We start from the raw sequence: 15,954 nt of genomic DNA, 5'->3' as shown, positions 1-15,954 counted from the left end.
GGCATGAGAGTTCAGAAGGTACTGCGTCTGAAAGGGGGGTGCTGTGCAACCTACGAATTCGCAAGTGAAGCCGCCTGGTTGTGGATTCGTGAGACCGTCGATGCTCATGCGGTCGAGCATTGTCACCGTCGACCCATGTAGTGATGGCTGGTCATTGGTGTCAACGAAACAGCCAGATTTGTCGTTTCCCATTCGAGGAGGCCCATTGTGTGTCTGATAATAGTGACCGGGTGAGATGAGAGATTGAGCAGGCGAAGGCAGATCGTGTCGACCATAAACATCATTGGGCGATGTGGGCGGCGACGGGTGGCGTCCAGAGAGTGATGGTATCGAAGACATGCGTGGTACATTTGCCGGCGAGGGTCGAGGGTACGCGGCGACGGCAGAGTGTAAAGACCCCGGCAACTCATTGTCAGGGGACAAAGCTAGATCGCCGAAATGTTGTCTGATAGAGGGCAAGGAACCGTGACCAGGACTATCTGATTTCGGTGAATCGATTTGCAGCGGAGGCAGTCCCCCAAGAGCGGGCTGTAGTGGCGACATGGGCGAGATAACTTCAGCATGGCGCATCGAGTGGCCAGGTGGCGTAGCGGTATAGAACCCTTCTGAAGGGTAGAGGGGCTCGGATGATGTAGCACCGAGGGGGCGATTGAAGCGAGCTCGTGATGTTTGAGGGGCTGCAGAGCTCAACGTGTCGCTACGAACAGATTCGACAGGTGTCGAGTCTGTTGTGGATTTTCTCAGGGGGTCTGGACCGTTGCCAGTGGTGAAGGCTAGGGCGCCCGCAGCAAGGTTGATGAGATTGATTGCACCAGGTTCAGAAGGCGAGGATGAGGCCGCCGCAGCGGCGACGGCGGCGAGGTTGAAAGGGGGAGACTTGCATGATGCAGAAGACGTGGAGGGACTGGAGGAGATGGATGGGTCGTCCTCAGCGCCAGATGCGGCGTCGGAATGGTCAGAGTGGACAGCGATGGCGCGGGCGATATCAGGGCGCTTGCCATTGCTCAAGAAATTGATTAAGACCGCATCCCCCTGTTTGTGGGAGGCCTAAAATTGGTTTCTGGTCAGATTTTCAGTTCTCGAACAGAGACCTCAGACGTGGACGTACCGCAACTGGAGGGATCTGAGGTGGCGGGCTGGGGGAAGGCTCCAGCTTGGGTCTGAAAGAATTCATCTGGGGACTGTCGTGAGGCAAGACGTCATCAGGATCGTAGAAGTCGGATACAGTAGGCTGGTAGTGGTTGGTTTGTTGAACTGCTGAGGTGATCATGGTATAGTGATTGTGCGAGGCAGACGTGACGGCGTGGCGGTGGTGGTTTCAGAAAGATTCAAGGTTAGATTCGGGCAAGTCTTCGTTAACTCGCCATGTGGGCGGATTCAGGATGAGGTCCAGGTGAGGAAGACTGGCAGACTGATAAGCGATGTGAGTTCACGATGAAGCGATGTTCAGTAGCTGCGTATTTGGTTCTGCGTCCTTGAAATCCTGATCTTCGTCGTTCTCAATAGTCATGTGTTCTTCGGCGCAAGCTGGCACGACTAACTGAGAGTGAGGGCGGTGAGGATCGGCGTACTGAGAGGAGAAGCAGAGAGAGATTTGTCGCAAATTGAGAATCCTCAAGTCGCGAGGCACAGTTGCCCGAGCAGGCGCCTGGCCCCGAAGGCGGTGCGCTGCAAGGAGCCACAGTCGCAACCAGGCAACGTGCAAAGGCTAGAGATGAAGATGAGGCAAGGGCAGGCACAGGTAACTAGATGCTCCTGTAAAAGCGGCTGGCACAACCTGCCAATCTGCTGAGACGTTGTGTTGGCTGGCTGTCGCGACTTGCTCCCCGGCACACTGTGAGAGTCAAAGAACTTCAATCGGGGAGAAGTATATGTGCGGTAAGGACAAGGTCGTATGGTGACCGAGTTCGAAAGCGCGAGGAGTAGTGAGAAGCTTGACGTGCAGGCCGTCCAAGTGATGGAGAGAGAGAGGGGGGGGAAGAGAGAGACGGAGGGGCGATAGAGAGTGAGCGCCTATGTCTGGGCCTCTAGATGTTGCCTACCTACCCTATGAACTTGCCTGCCTTGGGCTGCCCGCGGTGCGACAGAACTGGTGCGGTGTGCTGCTCGTTCCTCGCTCCTCACAGGGCAAATTGAAGGGCAGCCGCTACCTTCCCTCCCTGAACAGTGAGTGGTATGTACCCAGGCAGGGTAGGCAATGCGGGGGTGGAGGCGGGAGGGTAAGATAGAGAGGTACACTAACTCGGCGCTCTTACTTGGCAATGTCGCCCGCTCATGAGGGCGAGACCAAGTAGAGCAGTAACAAATCATGGGCTAGATGAGGCGAGAGGGTGGGGTGTGGGCACGAGGGCGCTTGCCAAGGCCAACCCCCGCCCTCCATCTTCATGCTCAGCCAAGACTATGGCAGGGTCTACCTGCCACCTTCTTGCCTTGGTACCACGCTACCTGACCTGGCCTGAGGGACCCCTCGGGGTGCGCTGGAAGGGGGATGGTTTACCTTCCTGCCCTGAGCCCTGAGCACAGGGTACGCGGAGCCTCCCGCCTCGTGCCCACCGGCTTCTATCATGACACAGATGCTTCCAGGAAGCGAGCGCGCTCCGGGTTCGCGACCACCAGAATAACCACAGGGCGAGAAGGAGAAGAAAACACGTTGCGAAAGAATATCCGCATCGATCGATTTACGCGCAATCTTCATGATATCTTGGCCAAGAAAATGGAGACGGGGAAAAGGCCACGGTGGTGGGAGGAGGGCCAGCCGGTAAGCAGGCATCGAGACCGGCACTCATCTGTTCTGTTGCGACCGTTGCCATGCCCGCGGCTAACGCTCCAGCCATCGACTCCACCTCGCATCTAAGCCTCACTCTTGGCATGTATTTCTTCCTGCGATTGGTGCACCCTTCAAGCACCCCGATTCTTCATGCTGCACAGCACGTAGGCACTCCGCACTGAACCTTTTTGTTGCCCACCAACCTGTGAGCCCGCCAGTCCGTCACCTTTTGGTACCTAGAGTGAGCAGTCTGGTGTCTTCGGTGAGTGGTTTCCTGCACGGCAGCGGACACTCTGTATCTGGGGCATGCGACATCGGCTCGAAGGAGCCACTGAGCTGGGTGGGTGGGTGTGGCGGGGCGGAGAAATCTACTAAAAGGTCAGGTGCTCAATTTGACGAGGGGCGGCACGTGGGTGAACGTAGCTGCCAGCAGGAACATATACATAATAGTTCCCTGGCATCCTGCGGGTGCTCGATCGCAGAACTTCGGACCTCTCTGAAGAAAATAAGTACCTATATACCTGAGCAGTCGAAAGTGGAGTTCCGTTAACCTCACATAAGGTAGCATACAGCGTAAAAGCGTGCGATCTTCACATGGGCATCGTACTCGTAGTGGGCTCATTCGCTCTTACATCAATTCTTTGAGCTTGAAGCAACGGTGAAAAGGCCCATTTGGAATTCTTCAAGAGCCATGTGGTCCGTGGGACCGCAGGCAAAGCAGTCTGCCCCTTCGATCTAGGTATCCTGGTTTGTAATCGTAACTGCGCTCCTTGCGACCGTACTGCGGTACATACCGCCGCACCACCCACTACCCCGAATAATGCCACTTTGCGCAGGAAGCGAGAGAAACATATTACTTCCTTTGAGCCAGCGGGGAGTCCGTCTCTTGTCAAAAGGGCCACTCATTCTGATGTGTTCGAGGCTCGCTTTTGACTTTCGCCGCGCTTCGACGGTGCTTGATCTGGCCTCCGAACACCATGTCCAACACTTCACAGCCTAATGGCCAGCGTTTGGCCCATGAGCATCATGTCTCAACAGCCGCTGTTGATATGCTACCGTAAGAACGGAGCGGTATTACTGCCATCAACTTCGATTGAAGCCTCCTCGCGGTGTGCACCACCATAGCAACTCCAGACTCGCGTCGCGACCAAGTTCTACATTTGACTGTATACAAAGGCCTTGACAGCATCATTTTCTTTGTGTATTGCGAGGAAGAAGTAGACGTGAACGACAGAATCCTGGCTAAGTGCGGTGCAAATACCGTAATCGAATTCGTCCAACTTGAGAGCAACCCAAGCCTACGTCCAGTCGTCGGTGATGCAAGACCATGCACCATCGTCTTTAGCGCACGACTCTCCGTGGGGGTAATTAGAATAATGGCAACGTACTCTTCTACAGGTACCAACCACCCAGCGCTATCGGGTGTTCCATTTTGTTTGCCGGTTCACAACACCATTTCATGTGACGATCGATCTACAGAAAGAACACTGGTGCGTCGCTGCCTAGTGCTGGCCGAATTTCATCAAGCTCTGATATGTTGATGAGATAACAAATTGGTGCGGAACTGGTAGCAGAGCTGAGGTCGTCTAGGCTCTAGGCAGCCTGCCTCGAGCTATAATCTCATGCCGAGCAAGACAGTGCTCCCGTCCGACCTGTTTAGAAAGAACCGATTTTCGATTAGATGACGTGGAGGCAAAGGAGGCTTTCTTCTTCTACCATAAACTCGAAAAAAAGCATGGCGGCGTGCGAAAGATCCGTTGAACAATGCATCGCATACTCCAGTCAAGGCTACGCCGATATCAGTTTTGCCGAGGCTTGACAATCCCATCGTGCACAAGATAATAGGATATGGTGGAATCAGCGTGTATGACGGCCACGAGTATCCTTTTGTGGCGCGCAGCACCTCTCCAATCTCGTCCGGAAGACAGCATATCCCGCTCCGCCGGTTGCACTACGGTCCCAGGTGGCAGCACGTCCAAAGTGTCGAATATAGCGGAGAATTTGCGAAGGGACAGCTTCTCAGTGATGTGAACTGGCACAACCCACTCAAATTCTGGCCGCTGTGCAGCCTGTGTGTCGACAGGTTGTCCGGACTGGAGGGCCTCGATCTGCTCGTCGGGGTGCACATAGATTCTGCGCGGGGGTAGGCCGCTCAGAGCAGGTCGGGGCAAATTACCATCGACGTTGTTGACAGGTGACTGAACTCGAATGTTTGTCCAGTCATGTTGGTCCCGAAGATTGTCGACTACCAAAGCAGTGAGGTGTGAGAAATGCAAAATGTGAGACTCCATAATACAAGACCACAATGTAGTCGGCCACGTGTGTTGTGTCTATGGAAGTGCTGAATGGTGAAATCTGCGTTCATCGGTTTTGGCAGGTCGGAAGCAGATCGGAGTGAAGTTCTTTCAGATGGTAGAGGGGCCTCTGTGGGCGATGTGGGTCCTGGTGAGATGTAGGGGCTTACAGTGAGGCTGGTTCATTGCACACGGTACAGTCCGACGCCTCATGATCGGGCACTCAGGATGATATGGAACTACCTAATGGTGCATAAGGTACGGTTAGACGAGCATGAGGCAGGTTCGCGGCCAAAGGCGACTGTACCTCAATGATCCCGAAATTGTTATTTGAAAGTCATGACAGGTTTTCTAGAGGAAGATCGCTCTTCCCTAAAACGCAGCATCATTGAATAAACTTCGAGGTTCCTGAAGATCTGGAATAGAACCTTTCCTGAGTAGGCAAGTACGTGGGTGGGCTGGTGAACATTGTGGCGGCCAGTCGGCGCCACAATAGCGGGAGCCCGGCTACCTAGGTAGCAGGGGTAAATCCCGATCTCAGATGCTGAATGGGAACTTTGGTGCGATGGGAATTGGATCACTGTGAAGGTTGAGCGCTCGCTGTTTCATCGGTGACGACAACGATGACGGCTGTTTGCTGCAGTACCTCACTAATATTAAGCCTAATTGGATGACACCCCAGCTCACTGCCAAGAGCTACCTCATCACTCGTCACATCATCGACAGGCGTGTCTCTCATGATAACCTGCTTGTTCGCCTCCAAATTGTTTCCATAATACTTTTGTAGCAGCCCACTTTCCCTCGACCGCGTTCAACAATCAAAAAGCCCACTGAAAACCATTCCTTAGTCGATTATCAGCGCGTCATTTTTACAAAGCTTCCACAGCCCGTGTCCGAAGTCAGCCCCGCCCCCCTCCTCTCTATCAAATATTAGCAGCTATCGTAGCGCCATCAAACAGCAGTCGAGGAGAATCAGACGTCCCGTCCTACACACTCTCCTACCACTTTATCAGCTCCGAAATCGAAACAAAATCCCACTGCACGAGTCGCCCGTCCATCTATAAAAGCACAGTTCACTGTATGACCGCGAGAAATGCCGTCATGCCTGCACCGAACCTGCTAAACACAGCCAGCGTTGACAAGAATCCAAGCACCTCTCCCTCGGCGTCTGCTGCCAGGGCAAGGCAGGGGAACATGACCCACGCTGAACGCCTATCCCGGGGAGCCACTGCTACGGCCACTAATACCACCGAGCCATCTCCATCGGAGCCGTATCAGAATGGGTATCACTTCCCTCCACGACACTCCCTCAAAGAGTCGACACAACTTGGCGCCATTGCTCTTTGGAACTACGCATGTACTCCGCTTGGCTTCTTCGTCGTTCTATATGGGCTTCTGGTGGTAGCATGGGGGGGCAAGCTTTTCCTCCTACTCTGCAACGCAGCTCCAGCTATGTGCCATCCCTCTTGCGAGCATATTGACTCACCACGACGCAAGTGGATTGAGTGGGATTCGCAGATTGTCAATGCTCTGTTTTGCGTCACGGGCTTCGGCCTTGCCCCGTGGAGATTTCGCGACCTATTCTATTTATTGAAGTACCGTCTTGGTTCCAAAGACGAAGCCCTACGCCACCTGGCTGGCATTCATCGCAGTTGGTTTCGCCTCCGTGGCTCAGATCGACTTCCTCCAATGGTGGGGCCCCAAAGCACCAGCGAACTCTTCGAAGACCGACCACTCGTCAACGTTCCGTCGCCGGAGAGCAAGATTCCAGATGCACCGTTAACAGGTGTGCGCGCCGGGCCTACTCCGGAATGGAAGATGGACTTTGTCATATGGTTCATGGTCAGCAATACGTTTCTCCAATGCGGACTATCCGGCCTCATGTGGGGTATGAATCGTTACAACAGACCAGCTTGGGGCGTCGGACTGCTCGTTGCTCTAGCTTGTGGTGCTGCCGCTACCGGTGGGTTGATGATGTTCCACGAAGGGAAGAAAGTGAAGAGGATTGAAGGTGTACCAGTTAGTGATAAGGATGTAGAACAACTCACGAGAGACAAGGAGCTTGGCGTGACCCACTATAACAACATCAAGGACAAGAAACCAAAGGAGAAGAGGAAGAAAAGAAAAGCAAGGGAGGCTGAGGATAAAGAGGCTGCTCAGCTTAGCAGCGGTTAGACCAGAGCGATGTGGCCTCTACGTACTACGTGAATACGAGCGAGTTTTCACCTGTTCTACACCAGCATGAATGATTTTGGAGCATCGAGGAGCTTGGAGAAGAGCTTTGGTAATGATCATCGACCCGCGTCGACAAGGAACTGTTTAACACCATAGGCTTTAGCTTATTCAATAAGGAATTCGCTTGCCACCTTTCTACCTCTGTGATCCAACCGCTGAATGAACTCCAAGGTAGCGAGGTACTCCTGGGTTAAGGTAGGCAGATAGGTAGTTCATGTGGACCATTCAACCCATCCCTCGGGGTTGGGCTGATGACCCCCATCATGTGGTTGCTATCCAAGCCTATAATTGGCCACCAGTGGCAAAATTATGGGGCTACCTGGACTAAGAATCCGACTCATACTCCACAACGTGATAAGCCTGAGATACAGGTACCGATGTCACCGTGAGGCGTGCTTTGGACATCAACTGTTCCCCTCCCGCATTCGGCCCAGATCCAACCACTTCCACTTGCTCTACAAGAACCACAGCGCATGTTCAAATTGTCTGAAGCCAAACTGCCGAAACAACTGGCTTAAAAATATTGAATAAGCGTCGGCAAGTCCTGCTTCAAGGCGCCACAGTCCGGGCAAACTCGGCCGTACATCACCATGGCGGCACGGTCTATGATACCGTTCCTCGTGGGCATGATGCTTCTGACTGGTTGCTGTAACACTATCCTTACAAAGTACCAGGTCAGCGCTTTCTTGATCTCCGCTCATACTGCAACGATTCCTTTTTACTGACTCCTTGCGCCTTCAGGACATGCAATGCGTCCGAAATTGCGACCATCCCGACGTCTCGCGCCGCGCTTACTTCAACCAACCTGTCCTCCAGACGGCTCAAATGTTCGTCGGCGAGATGGGCTGCTGGTTGGTGGTTGGCATCATGGCGCTGTGGCGCCGTTACGTCTCTCGATCGACACCTCAAGGCGACGGATACGAGGCGGTTAGCACTGATGATACCCACGCCGATGAGGCGAGGACATCCCTCGTCAACGACACGAGTGATAGGGGCTCAGCGACAGGCGACGCGATACCGAATTCTCCTAGGCTACGTGGTCGATTGCTTCTTCTCCTTGCCCTGCCGGCAGTTTCCGACATTTGCGGCACCACGCTCATGAACATTGGCCTGCTTCTTGTGGTGGCCTCTATCTATCAAATGACAAGAGGCGCGCTCGTTCTCTTCGTCGGAATCTTCAGTGTTGTATTCCTACGGCGACATCTCCATCTGTTTCAGTGGCTCTCTCTGGCAGGCGTCGTAACCGGTGTTGCCATTGTCGGCTTGGCTGGAGCCATTTATCACGAAGAAACCGATGACGAATTCAAGGGTGACGCGTCGCTCATGCAGACAGTCCCTACCTCAAGCGCCCTTCTTTCTGTCATTGGTGTCCTCCTCATTGCTGGAGCCCAAATCTTTACTGCTACCCAGTTTGTGCTGGAAGAGTGGATCCTAGAGCGTTGGGCGATTGAGCCTATCCAGGTTGTCGGCTGGGAGGGTTTGTTTGGTTTCGTTGTCACACTCGTCGCTATGGTAGTTCTTCACGTCGCCGTGGGCAGTACAGATGCCGGTCGCTACGGCTTCTTTGACATGGCGGAGGGCTGGAGACAGATGACATCGGACAGAAGAATCGCCATCTCCAGTCTCCTGATTATGATCAGCATTGGGTAAGAGGTGTACGAGCTCTGCTACCATCTCACATAGTGCTGACAGTTTTCTTTAGCGGCTTTAACTTCTTCGGACTGTCCGTTACGAGAAGTGTCAGTGCAACCTCACGATCGACCATCGACACGTGCCGGACACTCTTCATCTGGATAGTGTCTCTCGGTCTTCGTTGGGAGACCTTCAAGTGGCTGCAGGTTGTTGGCTTTGCGCTGCTTGTCTACTTCACATTCGTCTTCAATGGCATTGTGCAGCCACCCTTCAAAGCGTTACGACCTGATGAGGAGATTGAAGAGCTGTTGCCAGAGGATCCTATTCAACATTAGGCAGGGAGCCTCCGACGTTTATTAAGGAGAATAGAAGCAACAATCAAATTGAGAGACCGTGTTCACGCAAGCCGGATATATATTACGACATGCAAGTATCATCCCTTCCAAGATGCGCAGACACGGGTTCTCCTTACTCCTCGATGTTCGACATGAGGCAACCTTGTGCTTCATTTTCTAGATAAATACCGAATATTTATATCCTCAACTACTGCTCTTTCGATGTGACTCAAGGCCAATGTCGGTGCGGGGTGGAGTGTAGGAACCCGAGTATGTTTGCTGTGAGCGACTGTCGACTCTAGGCCGGCCAGAAGTCCCATACAAAAAACCTCACGTCACATTGCAGAGAAGCTCCGCCTCCAGAATGAACTTGCCCTCCTTGTACTTCTCAGTAGTTTCGTACGCCTTGTCGTACTTCCATCCCACCGTCTCTTTGCACTGTCGGCAAGTGATATCACGGACGATATGCCTCCCAGTTGTCATATTGCGCTCGCTTGGCTCGCCCATGTCAATGTTCACGACATTATTGAATAGATAGGCTTTGCCGTGCTGGCCTCGAAAGTTCTGTCAAACCATCCGAAATCGTCAGCAAATGCGCGGCGTGGTCCGCTAAGCCAGGGAAGGGGGGGGGGGGGTTGGTTTCCCGAGGCTGGGGATCAAAGTCTCACTCGGCTGATTATGTCCTCATGATTGGCGAGGTGCGCTTTGCACGTCTTGCAGCCGTAGATTTTGCTGCTGTTGAGGTACGTGTTGTAGGCGAGGCCCATCTTCTACGTGTACTTGACTGAATGACGGGAACAGTGCAGAGAAACTGAGCGCGAGGCCAGTGATCGTGAGCTGCAACGCGGTTGATATGGGATTTGAATGTATCCGCCAGGTTGCAGCTGCGTAAAGCGGGGATTCCTCGTATGTTTATTGGCCTCCTTGAGAGCTCGGGTTCAGGGATTGGTGCAATGAGTTCGCAATCTTCCGTGAAGGAGTGAGGCCAGTGCCGATTGTCGCTGGTAGGCTTGGGGAAGAGACAGAGAGGTGAGTACAAGCGAGGAGTAGGTTCACTTAAGAATGACGTTCCAGTTCAAGGTGCGTGCAAGCCCAAGGGATCGGAAGAGGAGCAGGAGGAAGACCGGGTCAAAACCCAAGGAATCTGTTCTGCAGACAAATCTGGTCTGAGAGTAAGAAAGCTTTCTTCTACACAACCAGACAAGGGTTGTATGTAGGCAGTCCAGGTGGATGTTTGCTGCTTGCCTTACCAAAGGAGGCAATAGCGAACTGCGGGGCGTGATGATTGCGGTTTAGATCCGACGGCTGTCACGGGGGCTACTAGAGTGAGCAGCTGACACCTACCTACTACTCCCTGACAGAGAAACAGCTTTAGGCCAAAAAGTCGTGTCATCCCGTTGGTGGGGATCTGGCTGAGACCCATTTATCGATAGGTATGTTGCAGTATACCGTATGACGCACTAACGTGGCTGACTGAGCACTAACTTGAAGGCGGGATGAGGTGACGACCACAAGAACGTTGTGTGTCCACCGAGTACTGCACTTACCTACTGAGCACTCGACAGAAAGAAATGGTCCCACCAGAAGGCTTCACAGTAGACTTACTACGTGAAAGCGAGGCACCTGACGGGGGGCTCTCTCATTCGGCGGAATAATTTTTGATACCTACCCAGTTGCCAGGGTGGCACCTCAGGTAGGCGGACACATGAGCAGGTGCTCAGCGTCAGGAATATCAGGGCAATAGGAACCAAAGCAAGCAACTCAAGGAGGCTGTGGTACTATGGGAACCAACCACCGGTTAATCGGTCATGGTCATGCACACCCTGTTCATCCTGCTCTATCGGCCTCTGTGTGCACATTGCCTGCCGAGTGCCAAATATGTGATTCAAACCTATGGCGGACCGAACATGGTGGAAAACACGGACAAACGGGACAAATAAATGGCGTCATTGGAAGAGGCACAAGCATAGCCATGACATGGCCTAGGTTGGATACAAAAAGTCCCTATATGTACAAAGTAACCCGCCCGTGTCGTCTCTACACTGATCGGAATGAGATTCTGTATTGCCCCCTGAAGCAAGACAACAAAAAAAAAAATGACCCTTGTTGGCGTTACCAAGAGAAAGCTTCCTCCACAAAGTCAATCTCGCCATCATACTGGCGAGCGCGCACAGCGCGTCGCACGTCATCACTGAGAACACCAGGTCCACAAACGGTAACCCCCAGGGCACCGATCTGTTGCTCCATCTCAGCAGCCAACAGAGTATCAATGTTGGGTCTGCCAGGAAACATCTGAACCGTGGCAGAGGGGCTGTGTATTTCCTTGCTCGAGCGGGGCCTGCTCACGAAAAGCATGATGCGGAGGACATCTCGGCGTTTGTCCATGGCCAAGATTTGTGTCATCCACGGCCGGATCCATTCAAGATGTTCAGGGCTCTGGATGACCCAGACCAATGTAATGCGCCTCGTGGCCACAGTTCCATTCGCGTAGCCGATGACGAGATCTCGCACGTGAGGCACTGCTTGTGTGATCCCCACACCACCAGCAAACAACATGACAGTGCCATAAGACTTCATGTTGTGCAACTCGCCGTACGGCCCTTCAACCATGCAGGTTGTGTGCATCTGGCCACGTGGGCACGCCGATGCCTTTTGGAAGAGCGTGTTGGTGAAGCCTGTTCTTCCTCGGATGACAAATGACATGGTAGTCTTGCGCATCTCCAGAATATCCTGCCGGTTCATGGTAAGCTTCTCGGAGCTGAGATCCTCGGCGTCTTCGCTCCAGGCCACAGAGAATGGATGCGATTGCAGGTAACTGAGTGACGGCATATACATGTAGGCATGTTGCCCAGGCCTGAAGGTCCATGGTCGGGCCATGTTGACGGTTACACGCACAGCATTGCCTGGAAGTGCCTCGACGAGCGCTTGGCTGCCACCTCGGCCGAAGTTGCCGTATATGACCCTGAAAACACGCCAAAGACGGTCCACGGCCCAGATGACAATGGCGGCAATCAAGTAGCGAAGCTGCGGGAGATCCTTGAGGTGGAGATGATACCACGTCCCCATGACAGCGAGAATGGCGAGGGCAATGTGCAGAAGCTTGAATATTTCGTAAAAGGCGTGTCGAATAGGACTCCAGGCCTGGATGAAGATGGCGCAGAAACCACATGTTCCCTACACGCCGTTAGCATGCATATCTCTCGAAGGGTTTAAAGCTCCCGCTACTCATGGCCTGAGGGGGCCCATGTGGCGATTAGAGAACTTACTAGGAAGCCCCAGAAGAAGGACGGTACAGCGAGAACGGTCTGGAAGCCAGCCTCCCAGCTTTTCGAGTGGGCTTGAGCGGACATGAATGCCATCGTGTGGGCAATAGCCTCGAGGATGACAATGCGACCAAACCAACGATGGAGAAGATTGAACGTGTCGAATGAGATGCCCAGAAGGTTGATGAGAGGATTGTTCCTGGCGGCCATGAGGAACAAGGGGATCATGTTGACGACAGCAAGGACACCAGTTCGGTTTCTAAAGGCTCTGGCGGCATCATCGTAAGTAGCTGCAAAGGGGATGTCGATGACGGAGAAGGCCACGTTGGAAGCAAAGTAGCCAAACAAGAAGACCAGCTGCAGGCGGGTGGGCAGGGTGCCAACGTTGACGGCACTGCTTAGCTGAAATTCACGATTGTGGCGCTTGCTGAATATAGGAGCGTACATGACGTTCTTCTTGAAGAACGAGAGCTTGGTCGATGCTTCGGCGAAGTAGCGCTGCGAATCATTCTTAAGGCACGCAACAGTTCGAACATATCGATGTAGTTGAGTCGAGAGTCTCCAAGCGATGAGGACAATGGAGCAACCAGTCATAACGTAGTAGAGGTAGTTGCTGAGTGATGCATTGAGGGCAGATGCGGCGGCCTTGGCGGCGATCGCCTCAGGCGAGTCTTTGCCCGGTCCTGCCATGGTTCTTGGGTCCGGTTGTAGATTATTGCGACTTTGATGAAGAACCAAGTCCGTCTCGGAATGTCGATTTGTCTACGAGTTGAGGATGATGTTGAGTGTGCAGGATCAAGATCGGGAAAAATAAATCAGTGCGAGCATGACCAGCAAGTCGATTCGATAGAAGGTACAGCGAGCGGCGGTCGAGCAGAGCAGAACCAGACAGAGCAGAGTCAAAGCAAACCGAAAAGAGTGAACAGGAGTGAAGTAAAGTCGATGGGAGGTGAGTGTCGTAAGGCGTGTGGGAGGCCTGTCCCAAAGAGCTGAAGACTCACGGAGGGATTGAATGTGGGAAAGGAATGTGGATGACGGCCAGCCAGTTGATGAATAAGTACAAAAGGAAGGCAGATGGGGGGAAATATCTTTGAGCAGGCACCAGCCGAGGGGATGTACTTAGGTAGGTAGGGTGGGTAGCTAAGATACTTTAGGCCAGAGGTCGGGAAATGGGGCCAGTATTGATGGGCTCAACATCAAGTGGGGAGGGATAGGCGGCGTGTCTGATGAGGTCTGGCAGGGCAAGAAACTATGTAGGTACTGTACATACCATGATGAAAGTAGTGCTCAAGGAACAGGTTGAGAAATGGGCCACACGGCCCTGCCTTGGTTCTGGAGATGATTTCCGAGGATCGGGGCGGCGCGAGGGGGGGACGGGTGCCACTTCACCATGTACATGGTATACGTACACAACCTACAAGGAAATGTTAATATATTCGAAGCGAGCAGTCAAAGCCCCCTGGCCCTGGCGGAGGTACCGAGGACGGCAGAAGCTCAGTTTACACGAAGCCACCTGCGATCGCTGCCAGGCATTGCGCCGTCGCTTGACTTCCATCTGATCTCGTCTGTCAGTGGGACGTGTCAAGCAAACATCTGTCAGGGGCGATGGGCACGAAAACTGAGTTGGGAGAATGGCGGGAATACCAGGCATAGGCATGCTCGATCTCTCCATTAGCGCGTCGGCATTCCCCTCAGACCTCGTCACAATGACCAATCAAGTTCTCAACATATGCCATCTCGAGCCGCTGGGTGGGTAGAGCGGGGTGGATCTGAACGGCGGTAACAGGGGTTCCCGGCCACCAACGCGCCGATGAAACAGCCGGACGCTCGACGCGATGCAAGGTACGCTGGTCCAGGAGACAGGCTCAGTCCGAAGGAGAGTAATGATCGACACGCCTCTGCTCTCCCTTCACCTGGTTCCTCGTAACTCCATGCTGCCAAGATGACGTTCCTGACACGCTCGATTCTTGCACCGACTCTCTGCTGTCTGCCATCTACGCCCACCTGATGATGCCTGCCTGATGTGAGTGGGCAATCAATCGATGGCCTTACGGAGCTTACCTACGTGCTCGCTGCAAAGGTAGGCACTTAAGGTTAAACAGTCTATGTAGTCTTAGGCTCGCAGATTTGTGAGGTCATCATTGGAAACCATGACTGCCTTGACCCTGCGTGGGCTGCAAGGTGCCCAATCTTCGCCTCATCGCACAGTCTTGTTTCGCGGCGTTGCCAAGCCTGCATTTTGATTGAGGGAACGCCTCTTTCCCTCATACATGTACAATTGCGCACGCTGCTTGCATCTTTCTTGTTTGTGTCGCACCTTGCGACTGATCTAATTCTTTTGCCTCCGACACCCAATGGCTTTTCTGATGTTGATAGGTTGTTACGACAGCCCGAGGCACACAAGACCCACCCCCTCCTCATCATATCCGCCCACTTGTTCTGAAACCAGGTACTTAGTTCCCTGAAGGCCTGACCCTTGCTGACAGCAGAATGTTGGATTGGCCAGCTCTAGGTCCTGTCCTTGGCCCCTTTTTGAGAACCAGCATCGAGTACATGGTGTGCAAGGCACGCTGATAGTGGTAACCTTCGCTCATGCCATTCGTCGTCCCGTTTGGGGCGCTCGGCTGGCCAACGTGGTGCGGTGCAGAAGAGACCAGCATCGGGTGATGCCTGGGTCTGTATTCTGCAAGATCTACTACGTACTAGATACGCGAGTCCCTCAGAATCCCAACTCATCGTCACTCACCCGCGCCTGTGCTTGTGGCTGTCGACCGCTGATGTCTTCCAGTGCCTGTCGCTTGGACTTTGGCCTCGCCGCCATCGCGGCCCTTTCCTTCTTCGTCACAACTGCATCTGGAGTCCGACTCTGCTGCTTTATTGGTGCAAGGACTTCTTGCACAGTGCCACCGACTTCCACCCCTCGTCTTCGTCTCCCCGCCGGCCCCTTGGCATCCGCCATAGGATAACGACTGCGAGACCGCTTGGGACTTGCCACCACCCATTCACTAATACCTTCCTCCCACCTGTATCCCACAAATGTGGCCTTGTTGACGCAATTCTGTTCCATCACAGAGTGGTTTGGGCCTGATACAACAGTGCTCATGCATTCAGCAAATGCAAGGTCGCGCAGGTCATGCGTCTTATGCGCCAGCAAGAAGGCCCCGTCCTGTCTGAGGCTCTCTAACCCAGGCAACCCGGACTCTTCAAACTGGTCGCAGAGCTGTGAGAAGAAATGATGCGGCGCCACTGATGTCGTCCTTGCTGACGCGCGCGCGATGGAGCATGCCAGTCCTGCTGTGACATTGTACCGGCCGACGGTGAGTGTTTTGGGAAATCCCTTCCCTCCTCGAGGCCAGTACTTTCTCACATCTAGCATGTGTCCGTCATTGGCTGCGTGGACATTGTCGAAACCTGCTGCTGAGACGACA

The 15,954-nt window shown here is 53.5% G+C and overlaps 6 protein-coding genes across 6 annotated transcripts; 2 read left to right on the top strand and 4 right to left on the bottom strand.

The window, feature by feature from the left end:
- Positions 1-280: 280 nt before the first annotated feature.
- D7B24_008860 (uncharacterized protein) lies at positions 281-1,270 on the bottom strand (the record flags this gene model as incomplete). Its single annotated transcript, XM_028642943.1, has 3 exons — positions 281-405; positions 465-1,047; positions 1,109-1,270. 3 exons carry the CDS (start codon positions 1,268-1,270, stop codon positions 281-283), a joined length of 870 nt encoding a protein of 289 aa, XP_028493405.1.
- A 3,296-nt stretch (positions 1,271-4,566) lies between these two features.
- Positions 4,567-5,058, bottom strand: D7B24_008859 (uncharacterized protein; the record flags this gene model as incomplete). Its single annotated transcript, XM_028642942.1, has 1 exon — positions 4,567-5,058. The coding sequence occupies one exon, from the start codon at positions 5,056-5,058 to the stop codon at positions 4,567-4,569; it is 492 nt and encodes a 163-aa protein (XP_028493404.1).
- Positions 5,059-6,750: 1,692 nt separating this feature from the next.
- D7B24_008858 (uncharacterized protein) lies at positions 6,751-7,236 on the top strand (the record flags this gene model as incomplete). The annotated part of the gene is made up of 1 exon (XM_028642941.1): positions 6,751-7,236. The coding sequence occupies one exon, from the start codon at positions 6,751-6,753 to the stop codon at positions 7,234-7,236; it is 486 nt and encodes a 161-aa protein (XP_028493403.1).
- Positions 7,237-7,886: 650 nt separating this feature from the next.
- D7B24_008857 (uncharacterized protein) lies at positions 7,887-9,263 on the top strand (the record flags this gene model as incomplete). Its single annotated transcript, XM_028642940.1, has 3 exons — positions 7,887-7,970; positions 8,038-8,942; positions 8,999-9,263. The coding sequence occupies 3 exons, from the start codon at positions 7,887-7,889 to the stop codon at positions 9,261-9,263; spliced, it is 1,254 nt and encodes a 417-aa protein (XP_028493402.1).
- A 330-nt stretch (positions 9,264-9,593) lies between these two features.
- D7B24_008856 (uncharacterized protein) lies at positions 9,594-10,030 on the bottom strand (the record flags this gene model as incomplete). The annotated part of the gene is made up of 2 exons (XM_028642939.1): positions 9,594-9,827; positions 9,932-10,030. 2 exons carry the CDS (start codon positions 10,028-10,030, stop codon positions 9,594-9,596), a joined length of 333 nt encoding a protein of 110 aa, XP_028493401.1.
- A 1,345-nt stretch (positions 10,031-11,375) lies between these two features.
- D7B24_008855 (uncharacterized protein) lies at positions 11,376-13,216 on the bottom strand (the record flags this gene model as incomplete). Its single annotated transcript, XM_028642938.1, has 2 exons — positions 11,376-12,437; positions 12,530-13,216. 2 exons carry the CDS (start codon positions 13,214-13,216, stop codon positions 11,376-11,378), a joined length of 1,749 nt encoding a protein of 582 aa, XP_028493400.1.
- Positions 13,217-15,954: the final 2,738 nt, after the last annotated feature.

The sequence above is a fragment of the Verticillium nonalfalfae genome (genome assembly GCF_003724135.2).
Source record: "Verticillium nonalfalfae strain VnAa140/NRRL 66861 chromosome Unknown scaffold_82, whole genome shotgun sequence".
Lineage (NCBI taxonomy): Eukaryota > Fungi > Ascomycota > Sordariomycetes > Glomerellales > Plectosphaerellaceae > Verticillium > Verticillium nonalfalfae.
This window is presented reverse-complemented; position numbering and strand designations above follow the sequence as displayed.